At 42.6% G+C, this 21,259-nt stretch overlaps 1 protein-coding gene across 1 annotated transcript; it reads left to right on the top strand.

The window, feature by feature from the left end:
* The first annotated feature begins 15,744 nt into the window (after positions 1–15,744).
* OXT (oxytocin/neurophysin I prepropeptide) lies at positions 15,745–21,259 on the top strand. The gene is made up of 3 exons (XM_078861195.1): positions 15,745–15,925; positions 16,664–16,865; positions 20,300–21,259. The coding sequence occupies exons 1-3, from the start codon at positions 15,800–15,802 to the stop codon at positions 20,443–20,445; spliced, it is 474 nt and encodes a 157-aa protein (XP_078717321.1). The 5' UTR covers positions 15,745–15,799; the 3' UTR covers positions 20,446–21,259.

Raw genomic sequence — 21,259 nt, forward strand, 5'->3', positions numbered from 1 at the left:
ACACGTCAATTTCAGTCGGTTAATTTCATGAGTAGGAAATGAACGCGGCGCGAGCGCCAGATGTTTGAAGCTCGCAGTGATCAATAACAATTAAATGAAGAGTGACTGGTGGCACCTCGCTCCCCGACAGCCAGTTTCGGCCTAGCGCGTGCACATCCCCCCCTCCCCCGCAGTAATTACTCCGAGAGCTTCTCTCTGGTGTGCTGCCGCTGTGGCTGCCGCTGCCGCCGCTGCCTGCACCACGCATGACTTGGTGTTGTCTGTTTTCCCCACCCTCAAGGACCCCCGCTTGTGGGCACATAAGATGCCACAATCGAGTGTGCAAGTGGCCATTAACTATGTGCTACAGTTGTAGGAGTAGTGGTGTGGTGTGTGTGTGAGAGAGAGCAATAGAGAGCGAGAGAGAGAGAAAGCGTAAACGTAGATTAAATAAACGTTGAGGCTCGTGCACTTTTACGAATATCCCGCGGTCTCTTTAGAGGGTGAAATGTGTACCATGCGGAAAGGAAGCTTTGCATTGTTAATTATTTTTTCCGTTGTCGTTTTAGAATGTATTGAATAATTAGGAGATTCCAAATGCCACGTTAAAAGACAATTCTGAAATGATAATAAGTGCACAAGTCTTAATTTTTCTTTTACAGTCCTGAAAATGTCATCATTCTTTTTGTTATCATGTTTCATAATAAATGTTATTAAATCTGTGAAGTGAAAAAGAGGCCTTAACAAACGTGTAATTGCTGAAATAGATTATTTGACGGATGGAACAGTTGAATAATGTCTGCCTGTAGGAAACATCTGCACTTTCATAGTTCGCACATTGCAATGATACCACGAAATTAATGTTAACAGTGTTTTTCATTCGGAAATACGCAAGTGACTCAAAGCCTAATTTCAGTCACATACAGTGCTCGTGGTCAGCGCTTTATACGTTTCTGCTTCCATAAAATGAGAGAAAACAGCAGGGACTGGGTGGAGAATGCAAGCTTATGATTAAAAAGGGTGCCATCTTTAGCCCCACACCGGGCATATGGCTTGGCAATTAGCTACTGGGAAAAAGCGCATAAATTAGCATGGGTAATGGCTCGCTCCTGCTATTTAATATGCTAATCCTCACTGCCGCGTCCAAACACCTTCTGCTGCCACCAAATACATCTGCATTACAATTAGCACTGCTTTGCATAATTAATGAGTGCTCCCGAGTTTTTGTTCATGAGTAATTATATTAATGGGATGACGGGAGGATCGCAGGGTGTAACAGATACTTCCATGTTTGTCACCGTAAATAAAATAAACGACTCCTCTTCTCGTCGCGAGCACGAGGCCCGCGCTGGGTCAGCGTAGTAAGAACTCCGAAGGTTTAAATTGTCCGCTAATCGACATATGCTTTGCTCTGCCCAATTTCATGGTGCCGGTGTGAAACGCATTGCTTTTATGCTTCAATAGGTGGGGGTATCCAGAAAGTCACGAAGTGACCCAGATGAAATTTTTTTAAAATGTGTGAAGGGAGCTGGTCTTGTAATAATATGCACGTTGTGTGTGTGAGTGTCATGTGTGTATGTGTGAGGAAGGGTACCGGGCACCTATAGCTTTCATAGGTGCCACTCGCTAACAGCACTTGCCCCAACAGTCTGTGAAGGCGATACAGGGGGATCTTTGGAGAGGTGTTTGGAAAATTATGCTACAAACCCACCGACCTTATTTAGATTCATGCTCAAAGCCAACATCAGTGATGAATATCGGACATGATCATGTTCCTCGCTGAGGTCGACTCAGCCTTAAATGAGTAGTCGGAGCAATATGTAAACGTTAGCAATTGGGGAAACAAGGTGGCTGGGTGTTGTGCTGGCCACACCACCTTATTGTGTGCTATGCTGGCTTTGATAGGTGCTTACTGACAGTACTTGCCTCACCAGCTTAACATTGGTATACTGGAGATCTGTGTCTTTGCATAATTTCTGCAGGTAAAGCAGGATTGTCCACCACCTTCGGTGCCACCAGTGCACAGAGCCTAGCTCTCTAGGCAGCTCACAGCATCATAGCCTTGTGGCTTCTTCACCGCTGAGCATGAAGGGCTCTGGCTTAAACTGAAGCCACAGGGAATTTCACTGGTAGGGACCATTTGCCCAGAAGTCAGAACAGACTTTTGTCTTTGGGCCCAGATGTGGGTTCAGAAACTGGCAGGTGGATGGCAGACAATAAGCCATGGATTGGATCAAAATATTATTCTGGCTCTAGGCTTGGGAAAAATGTTAATTCATATTGCGTGTTAGTATGGACTGGGATTTGTAAATGTTGGAAATGTGTGCCGTAACACAAGCAGCTCAAAATATGCACAGCCAACATTGATACTCAGAGCACCGCCTGCTTCCAAAGTGGGCAAATTTAGTGCGATTACCTTTACAGCTTGGCAGTCATCACTCCCATCATTGCCCTCGCCATAGGCTTATTGCAACTCAGGAAATGCAGCTACTTAAGTGTTCGGTGCAAAAGCTACTGAAAGAATAGTGAACATTTTCAGGATATCAACGAGCGTTGAAGAAAGTCGTTCAGTATAAAGAATGTTTATTTTTTAATTGGCATCATTACCTGAATGTCACCCTCAAATAAAAATGAGAAATATCTTTCAAAATTGCATTTACAGATTTGTTTTGAAATCGTATGAGCAATATAACAAAATAATAATAATAATTCCAAGGTCTGTTTTGAAATTCACATTACCGCAGTAATGTTATTGCTTCTCTGCGTCTTGAACCATGTTTGGTGGGGTTTTTTCCATAAATAACAAATCAGATTTTAAAAGATCAGTTTATTCCCTCCATTGCAATGTTATGTGCTTATGCCACCACCATTAACATTATTCCTAAATAATTGTTATCCAAAAGAGCTAAATTGAGGATGGTAACATTAGAGGCTGTAACTTGGAAGCTTAAGCACAATATATAAAAGGGTATTTTCATTCACTAGAAATGTCCTGCTGACATCCAATACTGCCATCTGCTGGCTTTTATAAGAAAGTGTTTCTAATGAACAAATATTCCGAATCAATTATGAGAATCCTTTGACCTTATTTCGTAAATAACTCAATTTAAAATATGTTGTTAATTTCTTCAGCCCTCGGCAACATCAAATTATTTTCTCAACGTATTAAATTAAGGCCTCAAACCCATTAGATTTCAGATGCTTTTCAGGGTTGAGCCCGGCTGGATTGTAGGTGAATGGGTGACCACCGCGTAGCAGAGGTCGCAAACGGGTTTTGATTCCTTACCCGTACCCGGCCGCACCAGGGTCGCAAATGGGTACCCGTACCCGGCCGGGTACGGGTACGGGTACCCGTTCCCTGCCCGTACCCTACCCGAAATGAGTGACAAACGGTTACCCACCAGTGACTCACGGCCTACCCGTACCCGTACCCGGCCGCACCAGTGCCACATTTTCTCTGGACTTAAGTCCCACCTCTTTACCACTGGGAAAAATGTTTGCTAAAATATTAATCAGACCTGAATTGTTTATTTTCGTGCTTTTAATCAAATTGATTCTATTCGTGAGCATTACAACTTCAAAGCTAGTTCAAATATTTTTTAATAAATATTTTATATTTATGAAAATAATACAGTAAAGGTGTTTCGTTTGCTACCTTACGCCACACTTCCAATTAGCGTGGTTGGCTACGTACGATGCCGGATATCGGGTAGGGTACGGGTATCGGGTACCCGGTTGCGACCTCTGCCGCGTAGATCACACACGTGGCCAAAGAAGACTGCCGGGCTAGGTGGTGGACAGCAGAGGGCAGCGCAGCAAAATCTACTGCTGTAGATCCTTGTCTTGTGCTGTACCCTACTACCTCTGCTCCCATTTCTGTGCTGCCCACCTTGACCAACCCGCCCTGACCACGTAGTGTGGATCAAACTACCCCCACCCACATTACCAACCGTGTTTGGAGACCCTCATCCACCATTGGATTGAGGTTGGCAGGGTCTGTCCACATGTCCATGTAAATTATGATGGAGGCCACCTATAGGTTGTGGGGATTTTTTTATTATCATACTTTACCACACTAGTCCGTGCAGATCCAAGACAAGATCAGATATCACTTGCAGTAGCAAGTGATGTTGGAAACCCAAGTCATTGGATTCATAGGTAACCACGACACCACCACTGCAGTGCACTGAAATCTAAGAATTTTTAAGTATAATAATGTTCTCAAATGATAAATGATCAAATAATTTAAAAAGTCAACACACCCAACATGAACATTGCAAGTAAAATCGCGGTAATCATAAAACGTGAGGTATTAACAAAGTATGTTAAGGAACGAGGCAATCCACACAAAGTGGTAATTTTTGTTGGTGCAACAAATTTATGTCATGGTTATCGGCATTTCGTTTTGTTTTTTGAGATGTTAAATTGGTAAAAAAAAATTTAGATGTTAAATTGCTAACTTTTCTTGTGGAAAAGTGTCAACTTTAAACCTTTTAAAGTGCCACATTTTCTCTGAACTTAAGTCCCACCTCTTTACCACTGGGAAAATGTTTGCTAAAATATGAATCAGACTTGAATTGTTTATTTTCGTGCTTTTAATCAAATTGATTCTATTCGTGAGCATTACAACTTCAAATCTAGGTCAAATATTTTTGAATAAACATTTTATATTTATGAAATTAATACAGTAAAGGTGTTTGGTTTGCTATCCTTACGCCACACTTCCAATTACCGTGGTTGTCTACGTACGATGCGAAAAAAGTTCAACATACACACGCTATGGTGATGTCAGAAGAATGCCTCAAAACAGGAATCGAACAAAAGCAAACGGCAAAGCTGGTGGAAGGAAACCGAGGCAGACAATGACTTAGAAAAAGACGGGACTGATGGAGCGGAGGAAGAGGCACCAGAGCGGAGCAGAGTGACATGGAAACATCAACAACAGATGGGCTACGATGATGATCGCCGATTGTGGAGGCCTGCTGCCACACATTCGTGGACTCAGCAGCCTCTGTGAAAGGGGCTGGATGAGAAGAGAGAGGGAGAGCGAGAATGCAGTAAATGCAATCCTGAACCGAAACTTCAAATGTCAAAGTAACGGTAAATGTAACAGACAAACAACATGCCACTTGATTGCAAATCAGGTGTGCAAAATGTACCGATAATCACGATCATTACCGATAATGACGATCATTACGACGGCGTTCAAATGTTCACCTCCCGATAAGATTCCCTATTTAAAAAATCTCATTCGCAAATCAGCAACACATTAATTTGTTTAAAATGTATTATAACACACATTGCACAGCAATTAATTCGCTACAGCTGTCTCTTTGAGCACTATTTTCACGTGGCCTGTCTGATTCATCATACGTTGGTGTAGAAGTCTCTGTGAATAATAGCCATGTTTCAGTAAAGTGAATTCAATATATATTTTAAAACCTCCGTCTGACATTACTTTGCAAAAAAAAACTCTGAAAATTAAGGTGTACATGCAACAGCTATATGATGTTTTAGCAACAACAAGAACAACCTTGGGTACGGCTCAGGAACATAATGCATTTCAAGGCATTGGGCAATCCCATGAACATAAGATTACCTGCCACAGCAGGTTCGTAACATTAATGAGCATGTTGCGTCTGAACTCATTGTAGGAATCAATCAATCGTGTATGAGCAGGATGAGCATGACTCCGCCCATAGTCTTAGTAGACCAATCAGGCTCCGATCAGTCTCACCCTTTGACAGATCCAGGGGGAGGGCGAAGGTGGCACCCATTGAGATTCCAGCAGTTGGTCCTCTTATTTTATAAATATTTACCAGAGAAAATACATTGCATGTTTTTTTGTATGTATGTTGAAAATTGTTCGCACCGTATGTAGCCAACCGTGCTAATCGGAGGTGCGAGGGAAGGACAACAAACTAAACACACACAAAACATATTCTTGGTTCTTTCGGTAAAGTCACTTAGAAGGGACACAATAAAATACTAAAAATATAAAACCATAAAATTCTCACGTTTCGAAACGTCGTGAGAATTTTATTATTTTCTATTTGTATTATTTTATTTTTTCCCTTCTACGTAACTTTACCGAAAGAACCAAGAATATGAATCCCTGCAGTCACGAAAGCTTTAAATCAAAACAGAAAAAACTGTTATAAAGACATGCATTTTCAATCTAGATTTTAAAGTGCAAAGCTCCAGTGGCTTCCTAATATCGGAAGGAAGAGCGTTCCAGACGGCTGTAGTAGCGCATGTGAAAGCGCGCGAAGCAGTGACGGTCTTTGTTTGATGTACCCTAGCTACGGACTCGTCCCACAAAGAATAGAGTGAATCTAACAGTGGTTGCACAGGGGCCAATACCGAGTTAGCAACTCTGAGTTCTTAGGTTTGAATGTGGGCAGACACCTGTGAATTTATTGGGCGCCCACGTATAGCAAACTGATAATCTCAGCCCAGTCGTCAATGACTACGTGCACAAAAATCATCGTTATGAAATTGGTTTGTCGCTTAATTTGGCTAAGATGAGGGTGAGGACGGCTGCTTGCGTTGTGGCCGAAACGTCGTGAGAATTATTTTATTATGTTTTATTTTAATTATTTTATTACTTCCCTTCTACGTGACTTTACCGAAAGAACCAAGAAAATGAATCCCTGCAGTCACGAAAGCTTTAAACCGAAAAGGATGCCGTTATAAGATCATTATAAGCACAAAGGGGACATAAGTAAAGACTATTTAATTACTAAAGTCCACTTTAGCTGTAGTCCCACGACCCACAAACAGATTATCTGTGCTTCCTTACTCAACACCGCTATCCGCACCACAGTGCATTTATCACCTTTGCTCATTTTTACATAATCATTAACAGCAAATCTCTCAGTTGACAGCACTGTGATTGGGTGTTCGAGGGAAACAATGCATATGTTATCTGCGTCTCTTTTAAATGCGTGAGCGAGTGTTTAACGTGAGGCAGGCAGGAATACCAAATGTCAAATTATACGCGGGACATTTAAAATGGCTTATAAAAAACGGTATTCTTAATTGAGTGACTAATAAGCTGAGTAACGTGTCGATTTGACAGGTGTTCCGTAATAAGGCGGATTTGACATGCGCGCGTTCGTCCCATCGTAACTTTGTGATGCAAAATAAACAGACACTCTCAATTAGTGAGCCTCCATAAGCTACATGTGGCATTAATTTCAGCAGTTAAAAAATATATACATTTCTAAATATAACTTGCTCTGCTCTACTCCACCGACTTCCGTGCCCTTGGTGTTGTGCCGTGCATTGTAAAAAATATGTCCAGAATACAGGGTATTTGTCAAAGATGGACCCGATTTGAAATCGCTATATCTCTGCAACCACGAACCGCCCATGAATGAAACTCTTACCACTTGAAAGGGCGGGGCATAGAGTTTCAAATGATTACCGCTCGATGCCTCTCCCAGCGCACAAACAGCCCTTAGCCTCAGTCACTTGCAAGATGGTGACCCTGCAACACAATGGGCATTTTGCGTTCTGCAGTTCAGCAAGACTGAATCCGTAATTGTGGTGCAGCGTGCGTTTCAACGGCGTTTTGGCATTGATCCGCCAATGTCAAAGAGCATGGTGGCACAAAAGACCGTGTTTTTGTGCCACAATTAGCGACTATCCTGAATGACCTCGAAAACAGATTCACGGCAGCGGTGACTTCAGTGGAAGAAGACACTTTGAGAGGCGCTTGGGACGAATTCAACTATCTCGATGTTGTACGTACAGCAGGTGGAGGGCACATAGAGCATTTAGAAAATGGTTAGTAAAACTTGATAACTCATTAAACCGTTTGTAACTTTTCGTGTAACTGTAACATGTTGCCATCGTGAAATATACTGCTTTGAAATTGGGTCCATTATTTTCAAACACCCTGTAGTTACGCCAATGTGAGCATAGGTTTTTTTTTGTATCATAGCAGTATTGTTGCAGAAAAAAACCTACGAAATATCAATTTATTCTCAGTACATTTCAATTACCAGTTGACATAGTAACCAATAAATAGAGCAAAACAAATATTGTTTTCATGAACTGCACACAGTCCCCAGCTGTCAATGAAATCAATTCACAGCCGCATCCTGGCTAAAGTGTGCAAGCACAATGTGGCGCAGAATGGGGAAATAATGTATAGAAACGCCATACGTATCTGGATATATGGGTATAGAATTCTAGTGTCGACTGAGCCGGCAGCCTTCCGACATACTCATCGCACACAGCAGATTTCTGCTATTTTCAAAACAATGGATTTGTGAGATCCATTATAATAACAATGTCCGGCTGCATAGGTTTTCGTGTTTGCGCCTGTACAGCCAGGGAGGCGACGATGGGGGATGTGGCAGCGTCATGCGACGCTTCGGGGCCCAATCGTCCACAAGGGGGCCCCGAATCAACAGATAAAAAAACAATTAACCATAAATGCCAAAATAACAGTGTTACAAATTGAGAAACAATATTCCCGAAAAAATACATCGCGTAAAATATAGTGGCCTCTACTGGTGTTTGTTCTTGAACACCAGGCTATTTTGTCAACTGACATGCGCATGAAAGCAACACTCATGATAACTTAATCGTGACTACTGTATTATCTTTGAATATTATTTTATTAATACCGTCCCTGCGAGACTGTCTTCCTCTAAACCCAATACACGGTGCAACCAACATCACACAAATATCGATATAATCTACATATTATTGTATACGGGTTTAAAACATCCATAGCTATTTCAGTAAAAGTGAGTCAGGATAAAGGTAAGAGGGGGGGGGGTACCTGTCAACCTCAGTGCCTTATTACAGACCAATTCAGACCTTTTATGTCGTCCCGTGCCCTCATCAATCTCAACGTTCATCCTACAAAGTCCCATCAAAAGGGAGAAACACAACACAAAGAGACAATGTTTTGCCCGTATTGAAACGGCTGTACGCCGTGTGGACCTGAAAACTATTTTATCCTGTGCAAGAATACGTACGAGTGAACCATACGGGTTGACAGCTAAGGGGGGGGGGGTGGAGAGCACAGTCGTATCTTGCCATCGCCCCTGCGTACAGCTCACCGACATGCGCTTCCATTTGTTGCTCATCGAACTCCCACCAGGAACTTAAACGAGCTCCAAGGACGTGGAGCGAAATGTCGGGACGTCATGCGGTACCCGAACAGCAACGAAAAGACGTTGGAACGAATTTTGCAGCCCTTTGTGCGTCCACTTACTAAACGGACACCTTGCTCGGCTGTGTCAGTCATGCTCATTGTTTGATCGTCCCCATACGTCACTGCTTCGGTCAGTACGGGTTGGGGAAGTAGCTGTGGCTTTGGAATCGAACTTAGGACGCCTATTTCAGTGCGCAAATCACCGTTTGACCACTGTTTCTTCCCAAGCGTCATTCAAGAAAAAACATTTGATCGAACATTTTTTTTCAACAATTCACCCTCTCAGATCAGAAATCAGAAACGGTTTTAATCGCCATGTAAGTTTGCACAGACAAGGAATTCACTATGGCGGGACGGTGCATACATTGAACAAGTAGGAATCTTAACTTATATAAAAGGTATACACTCTAACTATACTAACGTTACAAAGTATAAGTAATACTAAAGGGCTAAAATCTTTAAAATTATGAATAAGTAGACCTTATAAAATGCGAAATGTAAAATGTTAATTAGCCGTATTAAACAATCTTAAAATACAAAAATACAAATAAGATTACACGTTGTAAGTATGGAAAGGTGTAATTATGTAGATAAAATGTTATAGTAAGTGTAACAGTCATTTTAAGTGTAAAAGTCATTTTAAGCCCTTGGCCTTGTTGAGGAGGCCAACATCGGATGGGAAAAAACTGTTTTTATGACGTGAGGTTTTGGTCTTGATGGACCGCAGCCTTCTGCCGGAGGGGAGTAGCTGGAACAGAGAGTATCCAGGGTGCGAGGAATCGTCCGCAATCTTCCTCGCTCGCCTCAGGGTCCTCAAAGTGTGCAGGTCCTCAAGGGTTGGTAGATTACAGCCAATCACCTTCTCAGCAGTGCGGATGATACGCTGCAGTCTGCTCTTGTCCTTGGCAGTGGCAGCAGCGTACCAGACGGTGATGGAGGAGGTGAGGATTGCTATTTAATTAAAGAAGCAAGTATTTGCTGTGGCGTTTTAGCGTTGGCGTTTGTATTGTTTAGCATAGAATAATGGCGTAAGCAAGCAAATGCAGGGTTGCACCTTTACCTTGCGTTGTTTATCGAATATCATTTTATATTTATAAAGCGTTTTCACCGAAAGGTTCTCGACGTAGTTTAAAAAAAAAACGGTGACAGAATAGAATTATTTAGATTGCAGGGGCGTGCAAGGGTTGAGTAATTAGTGACCGCAACAGAGGGGTACTTAGGGATCACGAAATGGTAGGGGAGGGACGGGAAGGAGTTGAGGGGCGAGCGGAGGGAAGAAGACGATAATGGGCAATTCAAGTTCAAGTTCATTCATTAGGTATAGCCCTGTGAGCCATTCAGCTCTTGAATCGGGTGCAACCGCAACAAACAAAAAACAAAAACATGAACAAAAAACATCTTAAAGTGAATATGTGACTAAGTGCAAACAGAAAATCCAAGAAAAGACAGCAAAATATTGCAGAAAAAACACCGTACACCAACGCTGTGTGCAAAAATCCCAGTGGGATGCAAGTCAAACAACAACAACAACAACCACAAGACAGCTTAGATTAAGGCCATCAGTCTAACTCTGTACTACAACAAACAAACATGGCTAAACCAATACACTTTTCGAAATCACCAAAATAAAGCCATGAAAGCAATGAAAAAGCAATCATAGGAACTGTGACAGAATTTTCACAATAAATGGCATAAACAACATGTACTACCAATGGAGAAGAGGTGAGGCTTAAAGAAAGGAACGGAAGGATGTGAAGGAAGGGGACTGCTTAATGAAGAGGGGGCATCTAGTCCAGTCTTCTTTCGTTTGGCTGATGCAGATGCAGAGCATCATCTACAATTTCACGTGGAGGTGGTCAAGCCAGATAACCGCGTCCAGTGGATGGGGTGCAAGGAGGGGGCAGCACCGCAAAGGGGATTGGGCACAGGGAGAAGGAGGGACTGAGAGAGGGAGACGTTTAGGAACGTGGAGGACGAGAGTCGAGGTGCGGCGGGGCAACGCCATGAAGGGATTTAAAGATGAGCATCAGATATTTGAAGAGACGGCGGAAGCGAAGTGGTAGAATTATTGGGGACATTTTGAATTAGTTTGGAGGGAGGTGAGAGCAGAGGCAAGGGGGGACAAGATAATTGCCTTGTAAACATCAAAGCATCAACCAGCAGTTTGGCAACATGCATTGACATAACAGGGCGGCACTTTCATGATGTTGAATAGATAAAAGCGGCAGATGCGAGCAGTAGCAGAGATGTGGGTGGAAGCAGTGAGGGGAAGAGTTAAAGGTGAGAACGGAGATGGCGGTGGGAAAAATTGTGGTGTGGGGGCTCAGGGGATCGTGGTGGGAAGCGAGGGTAAAGTGATGGTTACTTGTTCTTCTTCACAGTTTGCTGTCCATCCCCGCACCTCAGATTAACACGGCTGGTTACATACGGTGCGAAAGAAGTTCAACACACATAGGTACATGGTGAGGGTGAGGAGAAGGTGATAGAAAGGGGGACGGAGGTTTGTGTTGATGGAGGAAGCTATGCAATGAGGGAGGAACATGAAGTCCGGGGTGTCTCCGGATGTATAGGGTAGGGGGCGTGGAGATTAAATTATCTGCTTAGAGGGAGGAGAACTGCATAGATGGAGGGAAAATTGAGGTGGGGGTTGAAGTCACCCAGGAGAATGAGGGGACGGGGGAAGAGGTAAAATAGAGGGAAGACGGCAGTCAAGATGGTCAAAGAAGGGCTGAGCATTTAGTTTATTTAAATTGATCCATCGTTGGATGGCTGATTCCAAGAAAATATAGGGTGAAAGTATAAATCCCTAAAGGGAGTTAACTTTACTCGTATGGTTTCGTTAGTCAGTCCACAGTGACAATGTTATTAACTTATTCAGCAGCATGAATGATTTACGTCACAGACCGAAGGTGGGATTATTTTTGATCCCCCCCCCCCCCAAACAAACAAGTATTCAACTTTACAAGTTTGTACACATTTCTAAAAAAAAATAATGCAAAATTAAATTTTAAGCATAATTGCATACTTGCCATATCATCTCGTAAAGACATAAACAATGTATCCTAAATAATTTGGTCCACCCTGACAATACATGAAATGATCAATAAAAATTTGTATAGATTTTTTGTTTGTGTGCCATGGAAAATTATCAATGACTGTATTAGGTAATGCTTAAAAATATATATTTTGTCACGAAAAATAACAAAAACACATCAAACCGTTTTTTTTCCCCGCACGCCTTCAGAATATAAATTACACACGGCACAAGATCACGATTCTCATTTGTTACCGAGCCTTAAAAAACAATGTTTGGCTTCGGCTGCCCCACCTTGACTCGCATACATTTTACCAGCGACACGCTTCCGCAGATCACCAACAGTCAAACGCGTCTTTTAAAACATCTATTGACACGAAATGCCATTTTAAAGTGCATCTTTGCACCATATATAAAGCCCCACGCAGGTGCAGGGTACTAAAATATGATAGCACACACGCACACGTGCAATGTCCCCCAAACATGTTCATCACAAAGCACGGCAGATGAATAAGACTCGAGGTCAGTTTTATTTTACCCATTGTATAAAAAAAATGCTTTAAGAAGAGCCTTTCGGTTTCCTCAGCGCTACATTTAAACGCGTGAATTATCCATCCAAGATCGCTATGGAAAATGTTTCAGATTGTTAATATATAAAATCCACTTTCGTCATTAATGATGCACCTTGGAGAGAGAAAAAAATACACACCGACATAATTGATTCAGACGAGTTGTATGGGACGCCAGGCATATGTTAATAATTTGTGGAATGTTGCAATGGCTTTTTTTGGTGTTCTCTGCATTTGCAATACGTGTAACGTCACCATCTGAGCTTCAGACAATTGATGATTGGTGAATATGCTTCAAGAGGTCAAATCAATATTTGTCCACCATTGTGCAAGCACCACTGCAGTATGTTGTTACGTAAAAATATGGTTGCTTTGTGAAAGCGAATATCAAAGCATGCAAATGGTTACTGTGTTATACAAGCTGTACTTTTTATAATTCTGAAAAAGAAGGGTATTTTTGAAAGAAAGAAAAACACTTAACACAATTTGCTACGCGTGTTCTATGCATAAGGGCCATTATCCAAAACGTCGCCTATTATATTTTTTCCTTTTAAGCCAGTGATATCGACTAATGTGTTGAGTTGTTTTGTACTTGTATGCCACTAACAACGGAGTATCACCAAATAATTTGTACGTATTAAAAAGTATGCTTATTTATGTGTGACGATAAGTATACGTTGCATATAAGCAAGCGTGTGTAAAAAAAATTTTTACTTTACCAGGTAAGGCCAACTGAGCTATATAGTTCTTTTTTAGAAGCGACCTGGCCTGAAATAATAGCTCAACGAAGCGGCTTATCACGTGAAAATGTATAGCAGCCAAATACTCTAAACGCAGGTTTCTAAATGTGGAGGAAAAAACTGGAGGACCCGGAGAAAAATCAACGCGACCACGGGAAGAACACACACTTGTATATCAATTATTCAAAAAGATGATAGGTAACCAAATAATTGACAATTTAGTGGCTAGCCAACCATATGAACAAAATTACATTTAAAAAAATATAACAATACGTGTAATAGTAAGTCTGCCATAGATTAAATACACCAACTACTATGAAATTAATTTCAAATTGAATTGGTGTTGGGTTAGAGATCAGTATAAGATGAAGAATAACGCCAATTTAAACATAATCAGGTCATGTCGATGCTATTTTTCCTTTACAACTACATTTTTTATACATAGTGGCTAGCCTGAATGAAGAATGGAAGGGATAAACATAATACATTTCTATTCTTAGGTTTTTTCGGTAAAGTCACGTAGGTGACTTTACCGAATATGAATCCTTGCAGTCACGAAAGCTTCAATTCTAGAAATAATACATTTCTGCCCAGCACAGGTCATACGGTAGGAACAATTGAAATTGAAATTTATTCCAGATATCCATTGAAAAAAAGCTGAGAAAATCTCTGTTATAAGACACCAATATTAGCTATATACAAAGTAACGTGTGCTTAATCTAGGAACGTGCTCCCCAGTTTTTCATATTCATCCAAGATAATCAGAAAACCAGGTCAAGGTATAAAATATTGGATGATCCGGAAGATTGACGTCTGGGCAAATAACGTGACATTAAATCACGCCCGTAATTTCCCTGCCAATAGTGGTGTCACATCGGATTTGGTGACGTCACTTTTGTTAGCACGAAGACACGTTGAATTACTACATAATGCAATTGATTAATTAATTAATCAATTTATTTCATTAATTAATCTATCTGCGAAAAAAGGATCTGATATTGTCCTTACAAAATCTAAACTCCAATTTCAGAATCAGAATAGAAATTTGTATTTCTACTGGAGGAATCCGATGACCCATAAAGCTCTTTTTCACAGATGTCCAATTTTATTTGATTTTAAACTGATTCTAGAAAATGAAGTGTTTGAGCTGCTACAGCCTGCGTATCACAATCCTATTGCACACTCCAAAGCAAGTCTCTCATTTGCAAACCATCGGACAGTGGCCATAATAAATGGTTGCTAAGTAGAGGGTTGTACTTCTAGAAGACGAGTGCAGTTATTCCAACAGAAGTTGAGTTCCTTTTGGAGAGGTTGTTATGCTCGAACTCTTGACACCACTCATACATTAATTATAAACCCAAATAACACAAACGTTGCCATTTAAGTCGTTAGGTATATTATCCAGTCACGCCTGAACATGCAGCGGACAGAAGCCTCTTATTTCAGAACTCGTGCCTCGCCAATTATATATCACATATATAAGCAATTCACCAAAGTGCAACAACACCGTGCAGAACTCTTAATGTGTTTGTTACTGTCTGGCCTTCAATACGCAAATCAAGGGGATTAAAGCATGCACGGGCAGTGAGTAAACATGAATTACGTGGATTAGTTGGCCTAAGTTGTTCGCACAATGTCAGACACTGGCAAAACATGACAGCCATTGAAGACTCATAATGTAGTGATTTGCGGCATCGTGCTTTAAATGTCCGAGATGACCCAGCGCCGCCAACTTCCGCGCGTCCATAGATATACGTCAATTTGCAGTAGAAAGTAATGTGATTCGGTTAGTCTGTGCACAGCAGATAATGCATTGTACGTGCTCAGGGACACAGTCGGCGTCAAGGACTTGCGTGTCCAAAATGAGGGCTTTCATTTGTTGAAAGCGTTTTCAACATTTAGCGCGTGCATTTTATATGCGTATAATTCGTAAAAAAAAAAAAATGTTGCTTGAACAGCGGGATAATGTGCGGGCCAAAATATTGTAGGCGAGAAAATTGATGGAGTGCCGCACTTTGATTCACGTTGAAAGCGGGAATAGAAATCTGTAAATGTCTCATTACTTAGTCATGTGACACACCTGTGTGTGTGTATGCGTTTGTTCGCGTGTACGATTATGGTCATGTTGGGGGGGAAGTTGGTGGTGGTGGGGGTCTCGTGGGGGTGGTATGTGCTAGCGATGAGGATCAGGAGCACTCTCATCGTATATAAGGCGACATCTTAATCATTGGATTGCATTAGGACACGAGCTGCCGTTATCGTTGTCGCATTTGCCTCAGACGAGTGTTGTTGTAACGACACCATGGCTCGCTGCGCACCTCTAACGCTGGCTGTCAGCGTGCTGTCCTTGGTGCTGATCTCGTCCGCGTGTTACATCCAGAACTGCCCGAGGGGAGGAAAGCGCGATCTCACCGACAGTGTCCGGCAGGTGTGCCCTCAACCGAGTGCGGACACGATTTTCGTCTCGGTTTGAGCGAACGCCGTTAAAGTGCATGCCGCTACGAGGGAGTTTGTGACGATGTCGTTGAATTAAATGTGTTGCACTTTCCTTAGAAACACTTTAGAGTGATTCAACATGTGCGCGCTGAAAAGGATTAGAGTTGCTCGCTTAAAATGTGTGTTTTCTCTCGCGTTCCAGCAGTGGTATCTTGTTTGCCAAGGGTCAGTTGCATAAAATCACTTACGTATAACATTTCCATTACCCACAGCTAATGTTCACTTTGGATTGTTTTATGCAACTGGCAAGAGACAGATATTTATAGCGTCTACATTTGGGAATAATGCATTGGTCTTCCGCTATTGACAATACATATGTTGCACTTCTTTCGCAGGGTACGTAGCCAAACGTCGTGTTATGCACCGTGACATGTCTGAACTAAGCAATGTCAATTTCTTTTGAGATGTGACAGGAACCTCGAGTATATCAACGAAACCACACTTGTGGCTCACGAACCTCGCCATTCAAGTTCAGCGTTTTACACACAATCTAGAGCCATACGCGAGAAGTAGAATTTGCAGTCACCCACTCACTCTCTCTCTCTTGGCATGTGAGTACGCATACACAAGCGACATTCGGTGTCATACGAAAAAACGCCACCCACACTGTTTATCGCATTTTCTCCTTTACAAAAATGTGACGCCTGGACAACGACCACGACGACGCCAGTGCCTGCCTTGTGGGCCAGGCGGCCAGGGCCGATGCTTTGGACCCAGGATCTGCTGCGGGGAGGCCATGGGCTGTCGCCTGGGTGGCCCGGACGTGGCCATCTGCCGCGCCGAGCGACTGATGCCGTCTCCGTGCGAGAGCCGAGGGGAGCCGTGCGGCCACGGGGGGAAGTGCGGAGCTCCCGGCCTGTGTTGCTCGTCAGGTGAGGTTCTGCAACGGCCCAGGGCTTCGTTTGTCACGGAGTTATTTTTTCCGTGTGTATGTATATCGAACTTTTTTCACACCGTACGTAGCCAACTGCGCTAATCGGAGGTGCGGGGGGAAGGACAACAAACTAAACAGATAAATCAGTTCTAAAAGAAATTAGTTTTCAATCTAGATTTAAAAGTGCATAGCTCCAGTGGATTCCTAATATCGGAAGGAAGAGCGTTTCAGAAGTAGGTTACAAGAGACTAGTAGCCATAGACATAGCAATACAAATTCGAAAATTACCCGCACATTACTTAAAATTGCTCAATTGAGATTATATACAGCAATGGTCGCCCCTACTGGCAGACTAATACTCGTTTTCAGGCCAGGTGTTGAGTCACCTTGTGCCTATAGGGGCAGCTGTCACTGGGGGTGCCTTTTTCTAGTGTTTTAGATGAGATGTGATGTAAAGCACTCTTAGTCTCACTGACTCAAAACAATTCGTTATTCTGCACGTGATGTGCTGGATGTGGAAACATGTTTCACCTGGATCACCGACCAGGTTGAAATGAAGCCATGTCTACATCTGTACCACGCTAGCGCCGTACTGAGATAATGAAATACATAAATAGTATCCGCGTATCTCTACACGTTAAAACAACATACGTTGCAGTGCATCAGCCTATTATGGGCTTCCAACCCAATATTATGAAGATAGCACTTGTTTAAACAAGTGCACTCTGGACTGGTTTCAACCTTAATGGTCTTATCAGTCGAGTCAGGATTGTTCAGCCAATAATGCTGGGTTGTTAGATGTTATTGGTCAAGAGCGCTCCGTCTACAACACAGATAATTTAGTTAGTTAAAGTTATTTCCCAAGGGAAAGTGGAAAGTAAATGAACCCCAGTTCACACCCCTTGTTGTCACATTAATTTCCATCCCTCGATCACAAGGCACGGTTACCAAGCTTGCTAAAAAAAACTCGTCACAGAACTTATTTATGTTTTATTTTCTTAAAACATAATAGTAGCTTTCAGCGGTTCATATTTATAAACAATGCATCTGTAAAACGTTATGAATTTCCCTTTGTCAAACCACTGCTGGATGATGAGGATTTCTTGGCCATACTCCACCACGCTGATTAGTGCGCATTGGTTAAGATTGAGCCCAGCACTGATTTAGCCGTAGCAGAGAATCGAACTCAAATAGCCGGGGTCACAGCGCAAAACCACTGATGTAAAATGTGAGCAACACATCATGAACGGGTCGATCCCAACCAATCTGTGTTGTATGGCCAAAGGTATTGTCACCGTGTACATTGCTACTTTTACCAAGTAAGAGAGTCGAAGGCTTCCTGCAGTAACAACGTAGAAAAAGCCCCCATTTGAACATAATATGGGCGCCGCGGTGGCGAGATATAAACTCCCTTGCCTGATATGCAGGAGGTCGTGGGTTCAATCCCGACCCTGACGCCTGTATATTTGGAGTTTGTATGTTCTCCCCGTGGTCGTGTGGATTTTTCTCCGAGTCTTCCGGTTTTTCCCTTCACATTTATAATCAACATTACACGTTAAGAGTATTTGGCTGCTGTACATTTCCACATAATACGCCAATTCGTTGAGCTATCATTTGTGGCCAGGTTGCTTCTTAAAAAGACCTGTATAGCTCAGTGGGCCTTGCCTGGTCAAATAGAAATAGTAAATATAAAGATAGTATTTTCAACCAGGACCTCTGAAATGGTGTAGCTGTGACCACGTAGAGCCCTTCACTCAGAACGCATTGCGGAGACACATGGGATTCCAGCCATTCTTGATTCTGGTTGAAATCCCATCCTAATTGACACCCATCTGTCATCCCATCCATTCCAATGTGTTTTCCCCCATTCCAAAAATAAAGCAGCTGACCCCGTGCAGTTATGGATCTTTTGGCTCAAAAGAATATTCAATGCTTTCAAATGAATATATGCTACATATTCTTTTGTCTGTAACGTGTGGTCCTAGTAACGCCGACTCTACTTTTCTATGTCATCACTGGCACTCAAAACATGCAAAAACCACATATAGACACACATCATATCACAAAAATAAACCCACATTACTCGAATTTTTTCATTGATAGCAATTCGATTTTATACGCATTCCTCACCACACAATATCATATTCAGATCAATGCCGCAGAGAGTGGGTGGATACGCCACAGTCTGTGTCTCTGCACCTTCTTTACGTCGTAAACTTGGTTATTTTTTACACGTGTATGTATGTTCAACTTATTTCGCACCGTACGTAGCCAACATTGTTAATCGGAGGTGCGGGGAAAAGACAACAAACTCAACGCAAAAAGCAGTTCGAAACAAAATGAGTTTAAATTCAGATTTAAAGGTGCATAGCTCCAGTGGCTTTCTTGGGGCGGTTGGTTGGTTGTGAAGGTGTTTCTACAGGGGGTTTTGGGTTCATTGATGTTGAGATCCGTCTACGTGCAATGTCTAAAACACGCGCCCTTCACTCGGTACCCTAAACCCCTGATCCCCTGGTCCGTACTTATTGGACTTCAAGACGGTGACCTCTTGACCCCTGGAGCTTGTCAGTGTTCCTTTTGATGCCCGTCTTTTGATCAATGTCGGTGCGAGAGAGACACCAACATTTCAGGTCCGACGCTGTTTGTACGATTATCGTGTAGAATACCTCTCGAAACGTGCTTTTGGGAGGATGGGAGCCGCATTTGGAGCATTACCCAGAGCTAATTCATTAACGTAAAGTTTCGCTGCGTTTCAATGTCTCTGGCCCTGATCCGAGGTATCCACCTTGATAAAGACGACTGCAAGGCAATAATTCTAGATTTGAAGCTTTCGTGACTGCAAGGATTCATAGTCTTAGGTTTTGTCGTTAAAGTCACGTAGCTAAAAAATAATAAGGAAATAAAATAATTAGTTATAAAAATAACTAAAATAAATCACGACGTTTTGGGGCAACACAGACGGAGACTTGTGTTGCCTCCGAAACGTCGTGATTTAATTGAGTTATTTTCATTTATTATTTTATTTCATTATTATTTTTTATCTACGTGACTTTACCGAAAAAACCTAAGAGTATGCGAGGCAATACTTGGGCACGCTGGTGGGGGTGGGGGTGGCGGTGCCGGTTGTAGTGATCGTGATGGCGGTCAGGATAATGCTAACGATTGTGGTAATGGTTGATATGGTGGTACTGTACAATAATGGTAGCGATGATGATGACGATGATGGACATTATCATAGTGGCAGTTGTAGCGATGAATGATGATGTTAGCGATCATTGTGATTGCGACGATGATCACGATGATGGTGGTGGTAGCGATGATGATGATGATGGCGGTAGTTGCCTTGGTGTTGTTGCACGGTTGTGACGATGTCACCACGTGTGTGACGATGCCACCACGTGTGTGACGATGCCACGACGTGTGCCTTCGCAGAGAGCTGCGCGGAGGATGCGTCTTGTGGATGGGAAGGGGGAGACTCCCCCGGAGAGCGCCCATTCCCGCACTCCGCTCTCCGCCTGCAGTCCCCGGCTGCGGAAGCGATGCTGGAACTGATCAACTCCAACAGCCTGCGAGACTGACACGTGTCCACGCGCTGTACGGCATGGTTTTACTTGCAGCGTCTAAACGTGTTAAACAATACGGATAGGGTCGCATTGTCTTAATGTAATCACGAGCCCCCGTAATGCCTGTGCATACTGTTCTAGTCGGCGTCCCGTTGGTATAATGAGTTTTGTATGCTTTTGGTACGTGCGCTAATATTTCCAACCACTACACGTGTAGCCTCGCGACGCGCTGCTGTCATTATTAATCCATGGGCCAGAACAAAAACAAATTGGTACCACCTACAATAGCAACACTTTAAGTGGTATCGATTCATTTATACGGCGAATAAGAATGAAATTATTCGATAACCCACTTAATTCAAATGGTCAGCGCACAATTTCACTGTCGTTGGCCACATTAAGACATTGGAAGATCGCTAAAGTGACGCCACATCAGGTGGTACCTACAAAGTGAAAGTGTCCGGTCTGTGCTCATGGACCCACATCTCGTGTTGCGCGCTCGTACGTGCGCGCGTGTGTTCCATGCTTCTCTGTCTCTTACCCCCCTTCCCGCCCCCAGCATTTATTGACGATTTTACAGAAACCGAACCTATTTGTAAACACGTCCGTCAATGTGCTAAGAACCAGGTGCATGGTTGCGATTAAATAAATAATGTGTTTATTTCACGATCAAACCGCACACGTCTCTCTGTGCGTGCAAAGTTCAAGGACGGCTCCTTCAGCGCGACGCGACGATCGGAACGCATGTTTACTATCGGGACATCAAAGACGCGAGCCCGGAGAAAAAATCATAATAGATCAAACAAGACGGGGAAACAATTAATCTAGA

This window comes from Lampetra fluviatilis, chromosome 12 (assembly GCF_964198595.1).
Source record: "Lampetra fluviatilis chromosome 12, kcLamFluv1.1, whole genome shotgun sequence".
Lineage (NCBI taxonomy): Eukaryota > Metazoa > Chordata > Hyperoartia > Petromyzontiformes > Petromyzontidae > Lampetra > Lampetra fluviatilis.